Below are 19,454 nucleotides of genomic sequence, written 5' to 3' on the forward strand. Positions count from 1 at the left end.
ACCCAGGGTGGGTATAGGGCTCTATAGGGATAAAGATAATGTATGGCGAACAGTATACATTTATGTAGCCTATACAGGAAGACCACCCCTTCGCCGCTACACTGGCCGTAAGTCTGCTACTCTCTGAACTACAAACTAGTGCACTACACCGGACATGAGTCTGCTACACCTCCAACCCCAAAACCTCTACACTGTCAGAGGTAGCTACAATCATGTATACTTGACTTACTTTGACTCATTGAGGAGCATGGGTCATCTGACAAAAGCTTCCTCCAGTGTGCTTGGTGTTATGCGGTTTTCTTCACTTCTTTGAAGGACATTCTTGCTTCCTTCAGCTCTTCTTTATTCATGTATACATATCAGGGCAAATTCAGATGAACGACTCAGAGGGCAAAAAGGCTAAATGCATCTCGAAGTGAACCAGTAATCCTTAATAAATGATTTAATGAGATTGTGTGTCAATTTTTTTCTGAATAATAACTTTATTGAGGACGTTTTGTTAATGAACTGAGTTAATCAGTATATATACAATGGATCAAAAATAGATTATAGAATTATAATCATTGTCATCACACCTGTTTGTGTGAATAAATATTATCATGTGACAATGATAAAAAGAGAGTTTGAATGGTGATGCATTCTCCTATAGAATAAGCTATATTATTTTAGGCAAATACATTGCATCAGTTTTTGAGAATCCCCAATCCACAACAGTGACTTCTTAAGATTTAACCTTCCCTGGTTTTCATCACAAAACTAATGGCACTAGAACTTATATACACTTTGCCATGGACTTTTTCAGAGATTTGCCAATCCAATATCATTCATGAATACCTTTCAATCAGCATGTTAAAGACACACATACAATTGTGAACAAAGTGAATGAGAAGAAATTAAATTACTTTTTCTTTGCATTACTACATCTCTATTTTATGATCCATATGAAATCAACAATGTAATAATCACAGATGAATCAATGCAGTATCAGAAATATACATGATATGAACATTGCTTAATAAGGGCCTTCATTTTAAGGCACATTCAGATGTTTTTAATCATAGGAGGTTGCATAAAAAAGAGGTGTGTTTACATGTTTTTGAGAGGGTCAACTTTACAATTTGCAGCTATTGTACAAAAAAATTGAAAAGATGTTTAAAATGTCCATTGTATTTGAAAGGTTTAAGAGTCCAAGTTATTATGATATCCCTCCAATCATCACTTGAACAATCTAGCTCTTTTGTGGTGTGCCTTGCCTCAAAATAAAAATTCCCAACAAGCTGTGTGACAAACATATCATGTTGTATTTACACATTCCATTTTTTGGACTAGATACAAACTCAGCTTTCCCATTTGTGAGGTCGACATTGGACTGACGTCTTTAGGGTTTGATCATCTCAGGATAAAAACTGTACAAACACTGCTGTTAGGCCATTGCTGTTAAAGCTCTACAAAAATAATAATGTTTTCCAGTCTTTGCAGTGATGGCCAATGTGGGCTGGGCAGAGACATGTTCAGCAGACAGAGGGAGAGGGGGTGGAGGCAGGGGGGGGGGGGGGGGGGGGGGGGGTCTGAGGAGTGCAGACAAACTTCCACAAGGCAAACCATCTTGAGACCAGACCTGTCAATGCTGAAACACGTAGTTGTGCCTCTAGATGGAAACCTCATACTCTCGTGTGTCCTGTGAAATGAGGACATAGTTCTGAATTAGGGACAAGCTTGTACACAAGAAGGTATAGTGAGACAGAAGTAGAGTAGATCATATTCCTCCTATGATCACAAAGGCCATTCCTCTTTTTGTGAATGAGCCATGTGATAACTGACATCTGTTTGTAGACTATGATAGGGATATCACAGGGATACGTTTAGTGTCTGGAAGTGGTCAGCCCAAACTGTGAGGCTTTTCCATTTTCACCTGAGGGGACAATGACTTTAAATTGTCTATATACACACACCATTGTCTATACATACAATTCACATACATACAGTATACTGTATATTTATTTATATTCCATTGCTCGTTCTGATATTTCTTTTTAACTTTTAGATTATGTGTGTATTGTATTGTATTGATCATTATTGTTGGAGCTAGAAACATAAGCATTTTGCTGCAATTGCGATAACATCTGCAAAACTGTGTATGAGACCAATAAACTTTGACTCTATTTTTTTATTTATTTGAGAGGTTTGTACCTCTCCTCTGACCCATTGAAATGTGCTCAACCTACTGTGGGCTTTAGTTCAATAAGCTCACAGTGTGCAATAGGTTCCGGCTGCAGAATCAGAGTGTGGAATTGATGAAGACTGATTGACAGACAGACTGGAGGCTAAATAAGCAGGTTGTAGCCTAGCGCTTGGTCTCACCTCGTTATTCTTCAGGAGTGCAGTCATGAAAGGATAGAGAAACAAACAGGCAGAGAGACAATTGTTAGTTATCTGAAAGCATGAGCATGAAAGCATCAGACCTGGGTAAAATATTTGACATCTTTCAAGTACTATTTGAACCCATGTCTGAACAATGTCATTGCACAAAAATAAAGCTATGCTTTGTCAAATGAACTAGGAAACCTTTTGTTTGCATCAGGTGCAATGAAATGGCCCTTGTCAATGACTGAAGGTGAACGGAGTATAGATTTACACCCCTCAAACCTATTTCTATAACATCACCTAATGGTACATTAGATTTGGTGAATGAACCTGCAATATGGCAAACCAGATGGTGCTTTAAGTGCATCATCTCATACACGGATGACAGCACCTGATTTCAACCTTTTGGGGGGCTTACTAATTCCAACAGGCATCTTAAAGAACCAGTGAATATCTCTGTATCAGAACGTACCGTAGTCTCTGTTTTGTAGAGGGAGTTGTCGAAGGTGGACTCTCCTGGGATGTGGTCATATGGTAAGGAGGTGGACATGGGAAGACACAGAGGCTTCCCCTGAACCCTAGAGAACACACACACATGCAGTGACTTTAAAAAAAATTGTTACGTTATAGCCTTATTTTAAAATGGATAAAACCTTAATTACATAAGTATTCAGACCCTTTGCTATGAGACTTGAAATTGAGCTCAGGTGCTGCCTGTTTCCATTGATCATCCTTGAGATAGATGTTTATACAACTTGATTGGAGTCCACCTATGGTAAATTAAATTCATTGGACATGATTTGGAAAGGCACACATCTGTCTATATAAGGTCCCACAGTTGACAGTGGATGTCAGAGCAAAAACCAAGCCATGAGGTCGAAGGAATTGTCCGTAGAGCTCTGAGACAGGATTGTGTCAAGGCACAGATCTGGGGAAGTGTACCAAAAAATGTCTGCAGCATTGAAGGTCCCCAAGAAMACAGTGGCCATCAATCTTAAATTGAAGAAGTTTGGAACCACCAAGACTCTTCCTAGAGCTGGCCGCCCAGCCAAACTGAGCAATCGGGAGAGAAGGGCCTTGGTCAGGGAGGTGACCAAGAACCTGATGGTCACTCTAACAGGTTGGTCACCTGATGGTCACTCTTCCTCTGTGGAGATGGGAGAACCTTCCAGAAGGACAGCCATCTCTGCAGCACTCCACCAATCAGGCTTTTATGATAGAGTGGCCAGACAGAAGCCACTCCTCAGTAAAAGCACATGACAGCCTGTTTGGGGTTTGCCAAAAGGCACCTACAGTAAAGACATCTTAGACCATAAGGAACAACATTCTCTAGTTTGATGAAACCAATATTGTACTTTTGGCCTGAATGCCAAGTTTCAAGTCTAGAGGAAACATGGCACCATCCCTACGGTGAAGCATGGTGGTGGCAGCATCATGCTGTGGGGATGTTTTCAGCGGCAGGGACTGGGAGACTAGTCAGGATCGAGGAAAAGATGAATGGAGCAAAGTACAGAGAGATCCTTGATGAAAACTTGCTCCAGAGCGCTCAGGACCTCAGACTGGGGCGAAGGTTCACATTCAAACAGGACAACGACCCTAAGCACACAGCCAAGACAATGCAGGAGTGGCTTCGGGACAAGTCTCTGAATGTCCTTGAGTGGCCCAGCCAGAACCCGGACTTGAACCCAAGCTAACGTCTCTGGAGACCTGAAAATAACTGTGCAGCGACGCTCCCCATCCAACCTGACAGAGATTGAGAGGATCTGCAGAGAAGAATGGGAGAAACTCCACAAATACAGGTGTGCCATGCTTGTAGTGTCATACCCAAGAAAACTATGCTGTAATCGCTGCCAAAGGTTCTTCAACAAAATACTGAGTAAAGGGTCTAAATATTTATTTTATTTGTAATGAATTATCAAACATTTCTAAAAACCTGTTTTTGCTTTGTCATTATGGGGTATTGTGTGTAGCTTGATGAGGGAAAAAACATTTAATACATTTTAGAATAAGGCTGTAATGTAACAAAATGTGGAAAAAGTCAAGGGGTCTGAATACTCTCCGAAGACACTGTAGTGTCACAAGGGCAGCATAGTATACTTGGGCAGGAGCTCACCGAGTACCAGCACCTCAAATGTTCTACTGCTTGAGCTCAAAATTATTGTGGAGCTCCTGCACCTAAATATAAACAGTATCGGCACCTAAAATCTGTACCGGCACCTATTTTCAGTCCAAGTCAACCCTTGGATAGACTACTAGGTACTATGGATGATGACAGCTTTCATACTTTCAAAGTATTTTTTTATCTATATAAAGTAAGAATACTAGACCTACTTAGAGAAGTAGAGGTAGATCCCAATGATGAAGACCATGATGAGGGCCACTGGTATAAAGACTGTTAGAGCTATGTTGGCTCGCTCCATGATGTAGTCTGCACTGGCAGCTGGTGAGCAGAGAGGTAGAGGAATCAACAGGGACACACTCAATTGGTATGATAACCTAAAGATGCACACTGCAATGTGGCACACTTGAAGTTGCTGTGAAGTACTGTATTTAGTTTTTTTTATTTGGTCTTGACTTGATATTTTAATTTGAAAGATCTAACGATTACTGTGCAGACTTGACGGCACTTACCGTCTAACCTGCGTTCATTTATAAACTCCATCGAGGAGGCTGTAAAGAAATGGAGAACATCAGAACACAGATGTTAAAATATACAGACAGATATATTGTTCATCATGAACTACTGTGAACAATGCTAGAGTGAACTACACACACAGGGGAGTATGTGTCTGCAGTTCCTACCTCCGCAGACAGGGGGTAGGCTGCTCCACTGTGAAGGGTGTCCAGGGACACAGCGGAGGACAGGCTCCCCCAGCAGCTCATGGCCTCTGAGGCAGGAGAAGCTCAGCGTCTCCCCGGCCTGGTAGAGAGGCTTCTCTGAGATCTGGGTGCTGTAAGACGGGGTACCAGGGTTCCTGCAAGGCTCATAGGTCACCGCTGAGAGAGGAGAGGACAGGACACACACACACAGTCGACATCATATAATGTATTTTTGTAAACAGCTAGTAAAACTCTTGGTGTATTGTATGAATTGGAAACACTGCCAATCCAGCTAGCACATAACGTTCTGAGAACCGTATGTTTCTTAGAGCTTGGTGAGAGTGTGGTTGTCCTATGGTTATTTTGCATACAACCTTCCCACAATATTCTGTGAATGGTGCAGGATACCCAGCTAGCACATAACGTTCTGAAAACCGTATGTTTCTTAGAGCTTGTGAGAGTGTGGTTGTCTCTATGGTTATTTTGATAACAACCTTCCCACAATATTCTGTGAATGGTGCAGGATACCCAGCTAGCACATACGTTCTGAAAACCGTATGTTTCTTAGAGCTTGGTGAGAGTGTGGTTGTCCTATGGTTATTTTGCATACAACCTTCCCACAAATTCTGTGAATGGTGCAGGATTCCCAGCTAGCACATAACGTTCTAAAACCAGGTGGAAATTGGTACTACTTCAGCGTAAGGTTTTCCTCATGGTTCTATTTAAAGTAATGCTCTCAAATTGTTCAGAATTGTTAAGAAAGTTTTTCTATGAGAATTGTAGTACTGCAGCATAATGTTTTGTGCCGGTTTCCTCATGGTTCTATTTAAAGTAATGCTCTCAAATTGTTCAGAATTGTTAAGAAACGTTTTTCTATGAGAATTGTAGTACTGCAGCATAATGTTTTTGCCGGTTTCCTCATGGTTCTATTTAAGTAATGCTCTCATGGTTCAGAATTGTTAAGAAACGTTTTTCTATGAGAATTGTAGTACTGCAGCATAATGTTTTGTGCCGGTTTCCTCATGGTTCTATTTAAAGTCATGTTCTCCGAACGTTATAATAGTTTGCCTAATTTCAATTTCTGTGAAAAAACAAGCATTGTATTGTGTAGAGAATCATTGTACCATATAAACCGCTGTGAAATATATTTTCAATAACCAAAGTTATTGTATTTTTAACTGTTTGAAGCAGATGTACAAAAACAAAAGTAAAAACAAAAATGCAAGAATGGGCATAGAAATAAAGCACATAGAACAGATCTACAGCTTCTTAGACTTGCTTTTAATGAGAATGACATATCTATCTCCCATTTCTATGGGAATTTGGTCAGGTCGCCCCCAAAAAGTTACATATTCTAGCTTTAAGAAACAACGTTCTTCTATGGGAATTTCAGTACTTAAGCATACCGTTTTCTGCAGGTTTTCTCATGATTCTATTCAAAGTCATGTTCTCAGAACAAGAAAACATGTGTTAAGTTCATAGAAAGCTCTTAAGAATGTTATTTAAAAACATATACATTCCATTCTCAGTGTCAGTCAACAAAACTCTCTCTATCTTGATAGGTGTGTTGGGCTGCCCACTAATTGGACACAACTGATTTTAAAGGTACAATATGTCACTTTTTGGGTAACCTGACCAAATTCACATAGAAATGTGAGTTATAGATCTGCCATTCTCATTGAAAGCAAGTCTAAAAAGCGGTAGATCAGTTCTATGTGCAGTATTTCTATGCTTCTCATTCTTAAATTTCAGTTTTGTACACTAGCTTCAAACAGCTGAAAATACAATAGTTGGGGTTATTGAAAAGGTATTTCACAGCGGTATAAGATCTTTCTACCCCTACTCTTGTCCATGGTGGTCTGCGAACCCACAACCTTTTATCCCGCATCCCTGTGCGCTATCAACATTTCTGCGTTGCCATCTACCGTTTACAGGATGAAGAACAGTTTATAAAACTGCAGATCTAAGGCTTTGCTCTGTCCAGGAAGTGAGGGTAAACAGTAGACATGTCCTCTGCTATCCACTTTGTTTTCATTATTTTGGTTGTAGAAGAGGGTCACTTTTTTTTTTTTTTCAAGAGTTCAGTGATGGTTTAGGTAAAATATATTTTGCTGAAGGGAGGGTCATCCATTTTCAATTCAGAGAAGTCAGATTTTCTCCATGTAACCCTTATTATAAATAACAATAGGGAGTCCTAAACAAATTAATTGACATGTGTCCTATCTCTGCTTGGAGTTAAACGGGTTAACCCAAACTAAGCCAGTTGTGTTATTAAAAGTCTTATTGAAACATATTCTCATAATGTTATTTAATTACCTTCAAATAACCTATAATTTCTGTTCTCAGAACAGAAATAAAATCTCCAAGGAAAACATTCAGGGAAACATAGCAAAACGTTCTCAGAACCTCCCTGCAACCTAAAAATGTATGTTCCCAGAACAGGTGAAATTTTCACTTCCGTTCTCAGAACTTTAAAAAAAAGTCTGTTTTACCAGCTTTGTTCCCAGAACCAATGGGAAACCAATACGTATATACCCACAATGTCCAAGGAACCACGTGCTTGCTGGGAAGTGTGTATGATGGAGATGTTTTAGCAGGCTGAAGCCCAGGGGGTACGTACAGCCACATTTGGGTAGCCTCTCGCTCCATTTAGGTCCGGAGGAGCCATGGTTGTAGCAGGAGAGCAGGCTGTTTCCAGAGAGAGTGTAGCCCTTGTTACAGATGTATTGGATGGTGGAGCCTACTGTGAAACGCGGGCTGGACATCACCCTGCGACTGTGCTCCACAGTACCTGGGTCGGCACACGACAGCACTGACACACACAGACACAGACACAAACACACACACAGACACAGAAAAAAACAGGTTTACTCATGTGCAGGGAATACAATTAGTTATTTTTTTAAATCATTAGCAGTTGTCAATGCTTATTTGTGGTTATCCGATGGAGCCAGAGTGGTGCCTGGGCCTTTTTCTAATTAAAGCCTGCAGACACAAAACCACCGAGCTGGAAAATAAAGAGATTATCTCTGTGTCTCAGTCCCACACAACAGCAAACCGTGAACCCAATCCTGGGCCTAGAAGGATAAGGGTCAGCATGGTAACAATGTTCACGTGACAGACGTCCAAATGAGTCTCCAAACCCCTGTGTCTTGTTACCGGTCAGTGATGCCATGCCTGTCACTGTGTGGGACGTGACCAAGACCAAGGGCTTTGTCACACTATCCTGTCTCTACTCTGCAGCATCCAGGTCGTCTGGATAGAACAGGAGTAATGTGTGGAGGAGCTGGAACACAGAGCCTACTCACCTCACTGATACATTGGTCTATACAGTAAAAAGGGGTGTGATTTCAGAAAAGCAGTGAATGCTTTAACCCATCAGCCTCTGCTTTAGCCTCTCCTTAACTGAAACTGCTTCTCACACCTAAAATGCACCTTCTGTGTGCCAGTGTGTGTGTGGTAGTCACCTCTCTCACAGCTGGGCAGGTCTCCACTCCAGGTCAGGTCCCACTGGCACATGAGCAGTTCTGTACCCACCAGCTGGAAACCTGGGTAGCACTGGTAGGTGACCACAGTGCCATGGACCAGCTCAGGGTGGGAGGTGCTCTTCCAGCCGTTGGTGATCTCTGGGAGCTCTGGACACGTGTCGTTACGAGGCACCTCTGTATCCATGAACGAGGGAGAGAGAAAGGAAGCCAGAGAAAAAGGCACTGACTTCACAGAGCGCACAGAGCTTGAGTGGTGTGGTTTTGCATTCAAATGAATGAACCTCAGGACAAACACAATAGAGGACATCCATTTTGTAGCAATTTCAATCTAGTGTGACAAGTGCCATGCAATAGGAGGTCTGACAGCCAGGCAGCCTGGCGGTGCCCGTTCTAGCCACAGCAGAAGCCAGAGAGGGCATGGCACCCTGCAGACGAGGCTAATGTGGACAAACACACGCAGTAATTGTGTTTGGGCCTCTGACGGGCACAATACCAGACAGCTGCACCACTTGGCTGGGCCTTGCTTTCCATCTCTGTCAGAGGCATGAACAGACTATAAATCTCTCTCTCTCTGCCTTTTCTCTCTCTCTCTCTCTCTCTCTGCCTTCCCTTTGTCCCTCTCTCGCTTCTCTCTTTCGCTCACTCTTCTCTCTCTTGCTTCTCTCTCCCAGTCATCAGTATTCTGCTGCCTCCTCTTTCTCCCTCTCTCTACATGGAATTCATTACGTCTTATCAGATGTCTGCTTTATGGGTTGGCTCTGCTCCGGTTTCGTGACGACCGTGCTGATGGAAGGGGCCCCTTCCTTTTTATGTTTAAGAGAGTCTCCTCCTCCTGAACCCTCTAGAACTCTCCTCCTCCTTACTCATCTCCCCTCTTCACTGCTCTTCTGTCTCTTTAACTCTTTAATTCTGTTCACACTCTCTCCTAGCTCACTCCGGGGCCTTACCGAAGAAGTGCACCACAAAGCCGTTGCCGTAGCCGTAGATGTTGGTGGCCGGGTCAGACTGGAACTGAATGGTGACGTCGGCCATGGAGGTGTAGAGTTTGAAGTGTGGCCGTGAGCCGCCGTACTGGCCCAGCACCGTAGCAGTCAGGTCATCTCCATCATAGAACGTCAGCAGATCGTTCTTCCCTATGTTGAGGCTGGAGCACAAAGACAGAAGGAAAATATATTTGGTTTTCATGCACACTCTCACATTACTAGCTCATTTGTCATATAGTTTCTTTGTCATTGTTTCCTGTATCTGTTTTAAAAACTTGAAAGCATCCTCACTAAAATACGTTTCTTGCTTTGAGACGTTCCGTTTAAATTTTCCATTTACTTTGGAGCACCATAGCTCTACTGAAAAGAAAGTGACAAAACTATGTGGTAATTTATCACTTTAAAAAAAATATCCTGTTTTAAATGTGTCACCTGAGACAGAGCCCTCTGCTTAAGCACCAGGACAGGATGTAAAGTAGGGAGGAAATCACACTCCGCCAGAATAGGGAAGTGACCTGTTACTCTTTCCTGTCTCAAATTAATCACCAGTGGCTCCTGATAAAACTCATTACAAGGCAAGCAATTTAACTATTAATCACTTTGGAGCCTAACAGAAAAGAATCCTGAAAAATTTGAACGATAAAGAGAGTTGGTTCTGTAATACAGTCGTGTTTCAGTAGTGTATTGTATGACATGAATAACAGAGAGTGTAAAAATGTCTCAATCTCATCAACTTGTTTGCACTCTGTAAACTGAGTTCAGAATCCAGACATTAAAGATATGATGCACATACGACTTGGCAAAGATCAGGTGTTTCAGACTAATTAAATGTCAGTACAGCTTAGCCTACCCACTGGGCACAGACGTGAATTCAACGTCTATTCCACTTTGGTTCAACTTCATTTCATTGAAATGCTGTAGAAACAACATTGATTCAACCAGTGTGTGCCCGGTGGGTATTTTCTGCTGATGCATCTGTATTACAGCTCCAGAAAAAGCTCAACCTGCAGTAATTAATTGACACCTGAAAATGCATCACACCTCAACAGAGCGGGACAGATTGAGAAATTGTATCAGCTTGCATTAAATTTGTTGTGATGAAGTTAAACAAGCCTTTGCATAGCTGTGCTGCCGTATCTGCAGCGAAAATTAATCATGCTTTCTATTGTGTGGCAGTGATTTGATTTAGTGTAATTTAAACACAGGCTCAGATTGACTCGGCCCACAGGCCCAGCTGCCTGCCACCATGTTCCTTCAGAATGCATTATCTCAGACAACTCCTCATCTGCAACGGCATTCTCTATTCTCCACCTCTGAGAAAACTTGACATTCATGTCCAGGACAAGTAAAATACCACCTGCCCATTTCTAGCTAGTTTGAGCAAAATGAATACCCCTCAATTCAATTAAACGCAGTCATTTGTGAGTCATGATGGCTGCTCAATGATCATTAGAATCTTCTCCTTTCATCTCACCTCTGCACCTCTTAATTCCCACAGACTAACCTGAATGAATGTTCTGATGGAATATCCCATTTCTAATCCACTCCTCTCTGGCTTGTAAGATCTTGGCTGGACGGGGATCCAGATCCACTGCCCTTCACTCCGCCTCAACTCCCAGTGCTAGGCTAACATATCCAGACAAGCAGGCTCAGAGTCAACACACTTATCAGCGATACTAGTGATGGAATAAGTCAATGAGTTCTCCTGCCAACTTCCAGCCCTGGGAGACAAACCTAATCAAGATAAGTGCTATAACTAATATTTGATGCATCAATGCATCAAATATCCTGTCGCTCTTCTCACTAAATTCTCACCAAAGGCAAAGTACACTGTAATGGAAGCCAATATGGAAACTACCAAAATCACTGTCTGTCTATTACATCATATTTGACTTGCAAACTATTTCCTCCCTTATTAACGCCATAGGACTACTGGGGTGGTATATACAGTGTGTGTATATTGGTATGTACGTGAATGTATGCATGCATGTGTACAAATTATTTACATGAACTAGAACTGCCCGAGACACAGCATCAAGACAGAGACACAGCTAAATCCCATTCCCATACACTCCTAAACACTATTTAGGCCTTGGAGCACTCCGTCAACATTTGGAGCATCTGAACTTAGGCTGCTGAACTACACCCCAGGTGTACCATCCTCCACACCTGCATGTCGTTCACAGCACCTCCTCCTGCACCTGAGCCCTTAACGGGCACCTAGCTAGCCCTCCTGGTTGGTTGGGATGAACCAGTCGTCATTAGAAGGGCCCCTGAATGAGTGTCCCAGCCGTCATTAGGTCCTGTGTGATTGTGGGAGCGGTGAACAGGACGCTGGGCGGTGATGAATGATTATAGAGGAATGAGAGTGTTCTCATTACCATGGTAAAATGTTCCTAAACCCTGGTAATGAGCTTTAGGAAGGCACACCATGCAATTGTGTTCCAGAACGCTGGCGTGACTAGTGGGCCACGAGGGAGGCATCAGACATGGAACATGCAGGTTCATGGCACGAGAGTCTGTGTGTTCAGATTATCAGTGACTGGACTCAAAGCATAATCACTCCTTGTGCAGCACTGGTTTCATCACTATGATCAGAGACTGAATGCTTTCCCTGAGGATGTAGTGAAGGATAACAGTGGTTTGAGTGATGTCGTTAAACTGAGATTTCAGATGTTAGGTTCTCATATTTCCCCTTGTTCAGCATATGCTGATATTGATGTTCACATCAAAACTGAAGGAAATGGCGAGGAAATCCTGTAGATTATCCTTAGATAGCTCTCTCTCTGTCTCACTCACATGCACACTCCAGCTGAATTCTCATCAACGCTCCGAGGTTGAGCTGAACGCGCTTCACCGTTGTCCCTGAAAGTCATATCTGCCCAAATCGCTTCCCCTCTATATGAATAGGAAATTAATTATGTTGACAGCTTCTTGTACCAAACATGGGGGATGCCATTTATTACAATGCTTCAGAATGTACAACCACAGCTGATGCGTTCCGAAGAGAGAGAGAAGAGCAAGAGAGACAACATATGCAAATGAGCCAGTTCTTAATTAAGGAAGCCAAATGATTGTACGCATGGTTAATCTATCAGGGTCTGACACAGCAGGGTCTTCTGTTCCCAGCCTTCACCTGACATCACTATCACGGAAAACACTCACTCCTCTCCCCTGCTCTGCTCAACTCAACCTATCTGATTCAGCAGAACACACACCACCTCTGTCCGAACCCCCGTTAAATAATTAGTTTCCGCTCCAGTTGGTAATTAACCTTTGTCTGCTGGCACTTATGTGTCCCATCCAAGAGCAAGATATTATTTTATCTTCAGCCCTTTTCTCTTTCATTTGTTTAACCAGTCACAGTGGGGTAGTCCTTTGCACTGGCAATTTCTGTTTGAAGTCAGGCCTGTGTTTGTACATCAGCTGTAAAGCTTCTCCTAATGATCTGAGTGCAGAGATGTGCTGCAGAGCTCATGCGCGGGTTAAGATTCTTAGAAAGGTTAGAGCTACTCTGTGGTGGGGCGTCCTCCACTTGAACTGCTATGGGGAGGGGAATGTGACGCCAGGACGTTGCTAAAAGGGTTCCCATAGCTAACATCCTTCTTCTGCATCTGTATAACATGTTATATGAGATAGTTAAGATACGTACACTTGGATGTCTAGCATGATCCTCCTGTCTTCCTCCACGTGAATCCCCCAGATGCAGTCCTGGCCGCTATCGTAGGCCTCTGGCCAGTTAGGAGACAGGACCACTCCAGCAGAGTCAGTCATCTCTCCACTGCAAACAGCTGTAACACACACACACAGTAAGCAAAAATACTCTGTGCAACAATATCATATGGCTCATTTCCTACACGGAACAAAAACACACAGCATACCTCTGCAGGCGGGCTCAGTCTCGTTCCACTGGGGGTTGTTGTGGTCCATGCACTCAATGATGACAGAGCCCTGCTCCAGGGTGTAGCCAGGGTCACAGGTGAACTCTACCACCGTCCCCACTGCCCACGTGCTGTCATTACTGGTGAAGTTACCGTACTTGACGAACGGCTCGTAGCAGTGGCCCACTGCAAACGCTATGAAGGAGAGGATATGTGGATCAGTCACAGAAAAAAGGCCAGACTGTGTCACTGAGCCCCATGTCTGCCATGCAGTGGGTCATTGACGTTGCCCGTTAGCTCGCCTCCTATCAGGGACGGAGCAGACCCAGAGGTTAATTTTTATTGGAGGTCTGTTGCGTCAACCCACTGACTGACATGTAATGGTTAAAATCAGGGTGAGAGGAGCACTATTAAATCAGTTACACCCTGTGTCAGATTGATGAGGGTAATGCTGTTAAAGACAACCCACACACGGTCCATTAGAATAAGTAGCGCTGCTCTCTCACAGCGTAATCCCATTTGCTACAGTAAATTGAAGCTCTAATCAGATTAAATTGATCTGATTGGATAATGACTCCAGGACCTGTGATGTGGCTCTGACTCCAAGCTCTGAACAGCCTTTTGAAAAGGCACCTATAAGAATGAGCTGCCACACGTGGAGAGGATGACTGAGCATGAGCGTGGAGAAAAATAAAACATTTGAGAGTTTGTAGCTAAACTAGTTAGAGCAGAGGACTTTAATTGATTCTTATGTTTGACTTATTTCCATTCCAATTATTTAGAGGAGGGAAAGATGAGGAGAGGGCCTGAGGCAGTGTCTTTTGTTTATACTAGTCTGCAGGGCATGATGCGTTTCATAAACAACAGCTTTTAGCTCCACTCATTTTACACTGCTGGAGTGTGTGAGGGAAGTTTGAGTGTCCTTGAGTACGCTTTCCAGAGACCTGAAGACTTGTGTTAGATCCCCATGCCTGGTCTTGTGGCACACAGGGAACCTACGTTCTAACCACTGTTCCTTCTCATTTTTGGGGGCACTGAGCAAATCTGAGGTCTTGTGAGCGGAAACTTGAATATTGGGAGGATTTTGTCCAACTTCCGGCGCGAGTTTACAGTGAACACTGAGGCTGTACCCTTACAGTTTTAGACAGTAGCCAATAGGCTATTGTGGCTATTTGAGCATAATGTAGGACTACCAACAAAACCAATGGAGCTTTTGATTTCTATGATATTGCCTACAGTAGCCTATATGTGGTGTTCAATGCAGACCTATTGCAGGAGACTTTTAAAAATGGTTTTACATTATGAAGGGCTTGAGATTAATTCATGATTTGACTTGGTCTGTAACACCATGCGCCAAATAGGTGAATGTAAATTGCATTGTATTGTGTTGTATGATGCAAGAAACCACTTTACAAAATGAAATATACAATTATTACCATACAGAGAATTAGACACTGTAGACTACCCCTCTGCCTATTGGTTTATTTGCATATCTCAAAAAGTATTTGCATGTCTCAAAATACAACACTGCCCCTTCAATTAATTAAGACATAAGCGTTTAAACTGACTGGCTTTTCAAAACCGGCTTGAAATGTAGCCGACACGTTTTGTGCTCTTGCAAGAATCTCTTAATCAGTAACTCCCCATTGCTGACCTATACTTATCTATAACTGGGCTAATAACTCAATAACTAGCAAAGAATATCTACAAATGTGCACACAGGCGACTCTGATCTTAAACTGATCTGAAAAGCGTTTTCACACGCGGTTGACTGAAAGACCACTCGTGGGCTACCCCCGCCAATAGCATTTTACTCCGTTGCACCCTAACTCTGTCTATAACAAAATCACAGACTCAATCTTGTAAAGTTAGATTTCTTTTAGGGCTGATATAATGTTGATTCGATCACAGAAAAAAACATTGATCTATATATTGCAAACTCAATGAAGTTCAATCTCTTGCGTCTTTGCGCAGCATTGCTTTTCTTCTGCGTGGCAGTCATGGAGGAAGTGCGTGGGCGTGCACGGACGCAGTTTAAAGTGAACGTTGGTTCTAACCCAGTCAGTAACATTGGTGCCATGACCTGGATGGGTCTCTGTGAGATGGAGAAGGTCAAAGGGGGGTCAGGTGTAACCGAGACCTGAAGAGTTGCGTTAGCGCCCATGGGGATGTGTCTACCTTGGTATCTGATGGCGATGCCGGTGGAGGTGCCTGTTCCGTCAGTGGTGAGCTCTATGAAGAGGGGTCTGGAGGTGCTCACCAGGCCCTCGTTGGGCAGGTACTCCACCTCATATGAGTCATACATCGGAGGAGAGTCAATGTTCTTCCCATTTTTGATCAGAAGCCTGAAAGAGAAATTAAAACACATCAGTACCTGGTTGGATTTCTAAGACTTTGTAATATGCATTGTGGGCACATTTTCAGAGTTAACTCAGCTACCTGGACGGAAGCCCCTAATGAGATGACGCAACAGGAAGGAAAATTATACAGTATTAAAGCATTGGGCTGGACTGTTCTGCACAAATGGCCAATGATATCATTCAGTACAGTTGAGCAGCTAGCCTACTGACCTGATTAAAAGTACATTTGTTATTGTCTCCAGACACAGCTGCTACCGCTCATAAAAACAACGTTATCTTAACTCAAATATGCGTGTCCTTGTCAATTCAATTAATTCACTTGAAGCACCTTCTTGTGAAGTGTTATATTGCCTTACAAACATTCACAACAGCTTATAGATGCAATCATAGAGCATTAAGACTCCAATAAGGAACATGAATAGACAGTCAAAAAACAAAGTAGGAAGGTGATTGAAGTGAAATGTATCCGATTATTTCAGTATTTCTCTCTTTCTCCTTTCCTCTCTCACCATTTTCTCAAAATTGGATTTCCATTCTGACACAGAGACACAGATGTTCCACTGAATCTCTATCTCAGATGATGAGGCGATGCCCTGAAGTGTATCAGAGGAATGGACTGGTAATATGACATGTGTGACAACAGAACCATGAGCCTGCAGTGAGAATCATGTCCAACTGTCACAGAGCCAGCAGTAGGACTCTGTTGGCTGCTTGTTGAATGATTATTAAACTCAAGTGAACACTTAGAACTGGATAGTGTACTGGAGTAGAGCACTAAGGTCAGAACACTGTAGCAGACTTGGGTTCAGACAGTATTTTCTTTCTTTTAAAGCTATGTACTTTATTGAGTTAGCATGGTGCAATACAACCAATGGAATATCCCTCTATGTGCAAACCCCACTCATCTGGCACCCAAGACACGCTTAATCAAAGGTCAAAATATTTGGAAGAAAATGAACACTATTTGAACCCAGGTCTGACTGAACACTGTAGTGAAGTAAACCCCCTGACTGACACCACACCTGTCATCGTCCTCTGCCAGGGCCACCTTCTCAAAGTGGACGTGCACTCGCTGTCCCTCTGGGGCCTCCAGCAGCCAATGGCATGTCAGGTTGTTGCTGTAGTTGCTAGGGAAACCGGGTGACACAATGCGTCCAACCGTGGCATTCCGGACAATGCCACCACAAGCAGCTGGGATGCCCATGGAGAATGAAGTAGGAATGGGAGGAGAGAAGGAAGATGGGATAGATGGGAGGAGAGGAGAGAAAGAAGATGGGAAGGTGGAGAGAAAGAGATGGGAGGGGAGAGAAAGAAGATGGGAGGGGGAGAAGGAAAGAAGATGGGAGGGGGAAGAAAGAGATGGAAGAGGAGAGAAGAAGATGGGAAGGTGGAGAGAAAGAAGATGGGAGGGGGAGAGAAGGAAGATGGGAGAGGGGGAGAAGAAGAAGATGGGGAGGAGGAAGAAAAGAAGATGGGAGGAGGAGAGAAGAGATGGGAGGGGAGAGAAAGAAGATGGCAGGAGGAGAGAAAGAGAATGGAGGTGGAGAGAAAGAAGATGGGAAGAGGAGAGAAAGAAGAGATGGAGGAAGGAGAGAAAGAAGATGGGAGGAGGAGAGAAAGTAGATGGGAGGAGGAGGAAAGAAGATGGGAGGAGGAGAGAAAGAAGATGGGAGGAGAGAGAAAGAAGCTGGGAAGAGGCGAGAAGAAGAGGGAGGAGGAGAGAAGAAGATGGGAGGTGGAGAGAAAGAGTGGGAGGAGGAGAGAAAGAAGATGGGAAGGAGACAGGGAAGATGGGAGGAAGGAGGAGGAGGATGGGATGGAGAGAAGGAGGAAGGGATGGGAGGAGAGAAGGAGGATGGGAGGAGAGGAGTGAAGGAGATGGGGGAGGAGGAGGAGAGAGGAGGATGAGGAGAGAAGGACGAAGATGGGAGGAGAGGAGAGAAGGAGGATGGGAGGAGGAGGATAGGATGGAGAGAAGGGGGAAGATGGGATAGATGGGAGGAGAGAAGGAGGATGGGATTGGAGGAGGAAGAAGAAGTAGAGAGAGAGGTATTTTAGTCTGGGAAAAACATTTGCTTAAATCCCAGTCAAACAGAATGTGTAACGACAGAGAATACCTTGGGGAACAATGGCTAGAGATAAACCACGAAAACACAATGAGTGGAGGTGGTGAGTAAGAGCAAGCTCTGAGTTTGTGTAAAGGGAATAAAAGAGAGAGTGGGTCTGGTATTGGTAACAGTGTATCACAACAGACGAGGTGAAGGTCAGCTAGGTAGACACGAAGCTTAATTAAAGCAGAGCAGCAGCTTTAGCCCTAACCTTCCCTGTGACACTCTGCCCTGCCATCAGTAATCACACCTGCAGATACCATGCTGTGGGACCACTGTCTGGGGCACGCACGCACGCAAGCACGCACACGCGCACGCACGCACGCACGCACGCACACACACACACACACACACACACACACACACACAGTTTAAATGGTTTGTTTGGTCACCCAATATAAGGAGAGAGAATCCTTATACTCTCTCCCCACACATTTTCGAAACTATGCCTTTACGATGCCCAACGCTCGGAGGGAGCCTCCCTGCTGTCCATTCACTGTTAAAACAATGGAGAGATCCACTGTTCCAAATGTTTATCTTATCTGACTAGGGCTAAAACATTCACTCACTATTCATCACTGGAGCTCATCTGAGCAGAAACATGAGATCCTACATCTAAACTGTCTGCTTCTGAACTGTCCTACACTGGGGATTGAACCCTGTCTGAATCTGTGCTTGTTATGCAAGATGAATACAAGCAGACTCAAGAGGTGAACTTCCTGGAAGAGAAAATATGATGCAGTCTCTGGTTCTCGTGGCTTGTTTTGTTCAGTTCTTTACTTCCTAGGAGAGGTCTGACTGAATAGGATTGTCTGTTTAACATTCACCACCCCAGTACAACATACACTGCAGCTCACACCATTAAGGCCCAAATCAATGATTAATAAACCCCAATTAACTTTTGAGCAACACCAAGCTGAGTAAGTGTGAGATCATTCTAGTGGAACTAATTGCTCCAGCGAGGACAACGTGTTTATGTACTTATACGCCTCACTTGTTGCAAAGGGAAGAACTGTGTTGATGCTCTGGTAGGAATAGTTACAGGACAAATCACAGGGAATGTGAATTCATTTTGAAAGACTGTGATAAGGATTGAGAGGGGAAGAGTGTTTTGGTCTATTAATATGTTCAACAACTGTGGAGAAAGTCTGTGTGCATAGCAAGGTGTACTGGTCCCGTTGTGGTAAATGGATGTGAGAGGTGTGTAGCTAGCTACCCCCAGCCCTCACCAYGGCACTGCGGCTCTGTGCCGCTCCAGTAGGGGGTGCTGGCGTTGAGACAGGTCAGTGTGTTGGTTCCCTGCAGATGGTACCCAGTCAGACAGTAGAAGTAGGCCTCTCCGCATCATCCATCCTGCTATGGTACCTGTTACTGTCATCCATATCCTCTATTGAGAGGTACCAGTGGGCGAGCGTTCATAGACTGTGCATGCTACTTCTCTATGGGTTCC

General features: G+C 43.6%; 1 protein-coding gene across 1 annotated transcript in view; it reads right to left on the bottom strand.

Annotated features, from left to right (window-relative positions):
• Positions 1-1,714: 1,714 nt before the first annotated feature.
• Positions 1,715-19,454, bottom strand: part of LOC111957924 (seizure protein 6 homolog) — a 119,713-nt gene continuing 101,973 nt past the window's right edge. The window contains exons 6-17 of the mRNA XM_070436973.1: positions 19,234-19,341; positions 16,919-17,087; positions 15,715-15,881; positions 13,537-13,731; positions 13,308-13,446; positions 9,620-9,816; positions 8,652-8,846; positions 7,805-7,996; positions 5,167-5,361; positions 4,996-5,034; positions 4,696-4,804; positions 1,715-2,942 (exon numbers count right to left, since the gene is read on the bottom strand). Coding sequence (XP_070293074.1) covers positions 2,762-2,942; positions 4,696-4,804; positions 4,996-5,034; positions 5,167-5,361; positions 7,805-7,996; positions 8,652-8,846; positions 9,620-9,816; positions 13,308-13,446; positions 13,537-13,731; positions 15,715-15,881; positions 16,919-17,087; positions 19,234-19,341 — 1,886 coding nt within the window. The 3' untranslated portion in view covers positions 1,715-2,761. The remainder of the gene's footprint in view (positions 2,943-4,695; positions 4,805-4,995; positions 5,035-5,166; positions 5,362-7,804; positions 7,997-8,651; positions 8,847-9,619; positions 9,817-13,307; positions 13,447-13,536; positions 13,732-15,714; positions 15,882-16,918; positions 17,088-19,233; positions 19,342-19,454) is intronic.

The sequence above is a fragment of the Salvelinus sp. IW2-2015 genome, linkage group LG4p (assembly GCF_002910315.2).
Source record: "Salvelinus sp. IW2-2015 linkage group LG4p, ASM291031v2, whole genome shotgun sequence".
NCBI classification, from domain to species: Eukaryota; Metazoa; Chordata; class Actinopteri; order Salmoniformes; family Salmonidae; genus Salvelinus; species Salvelinus sp. IW2-2015.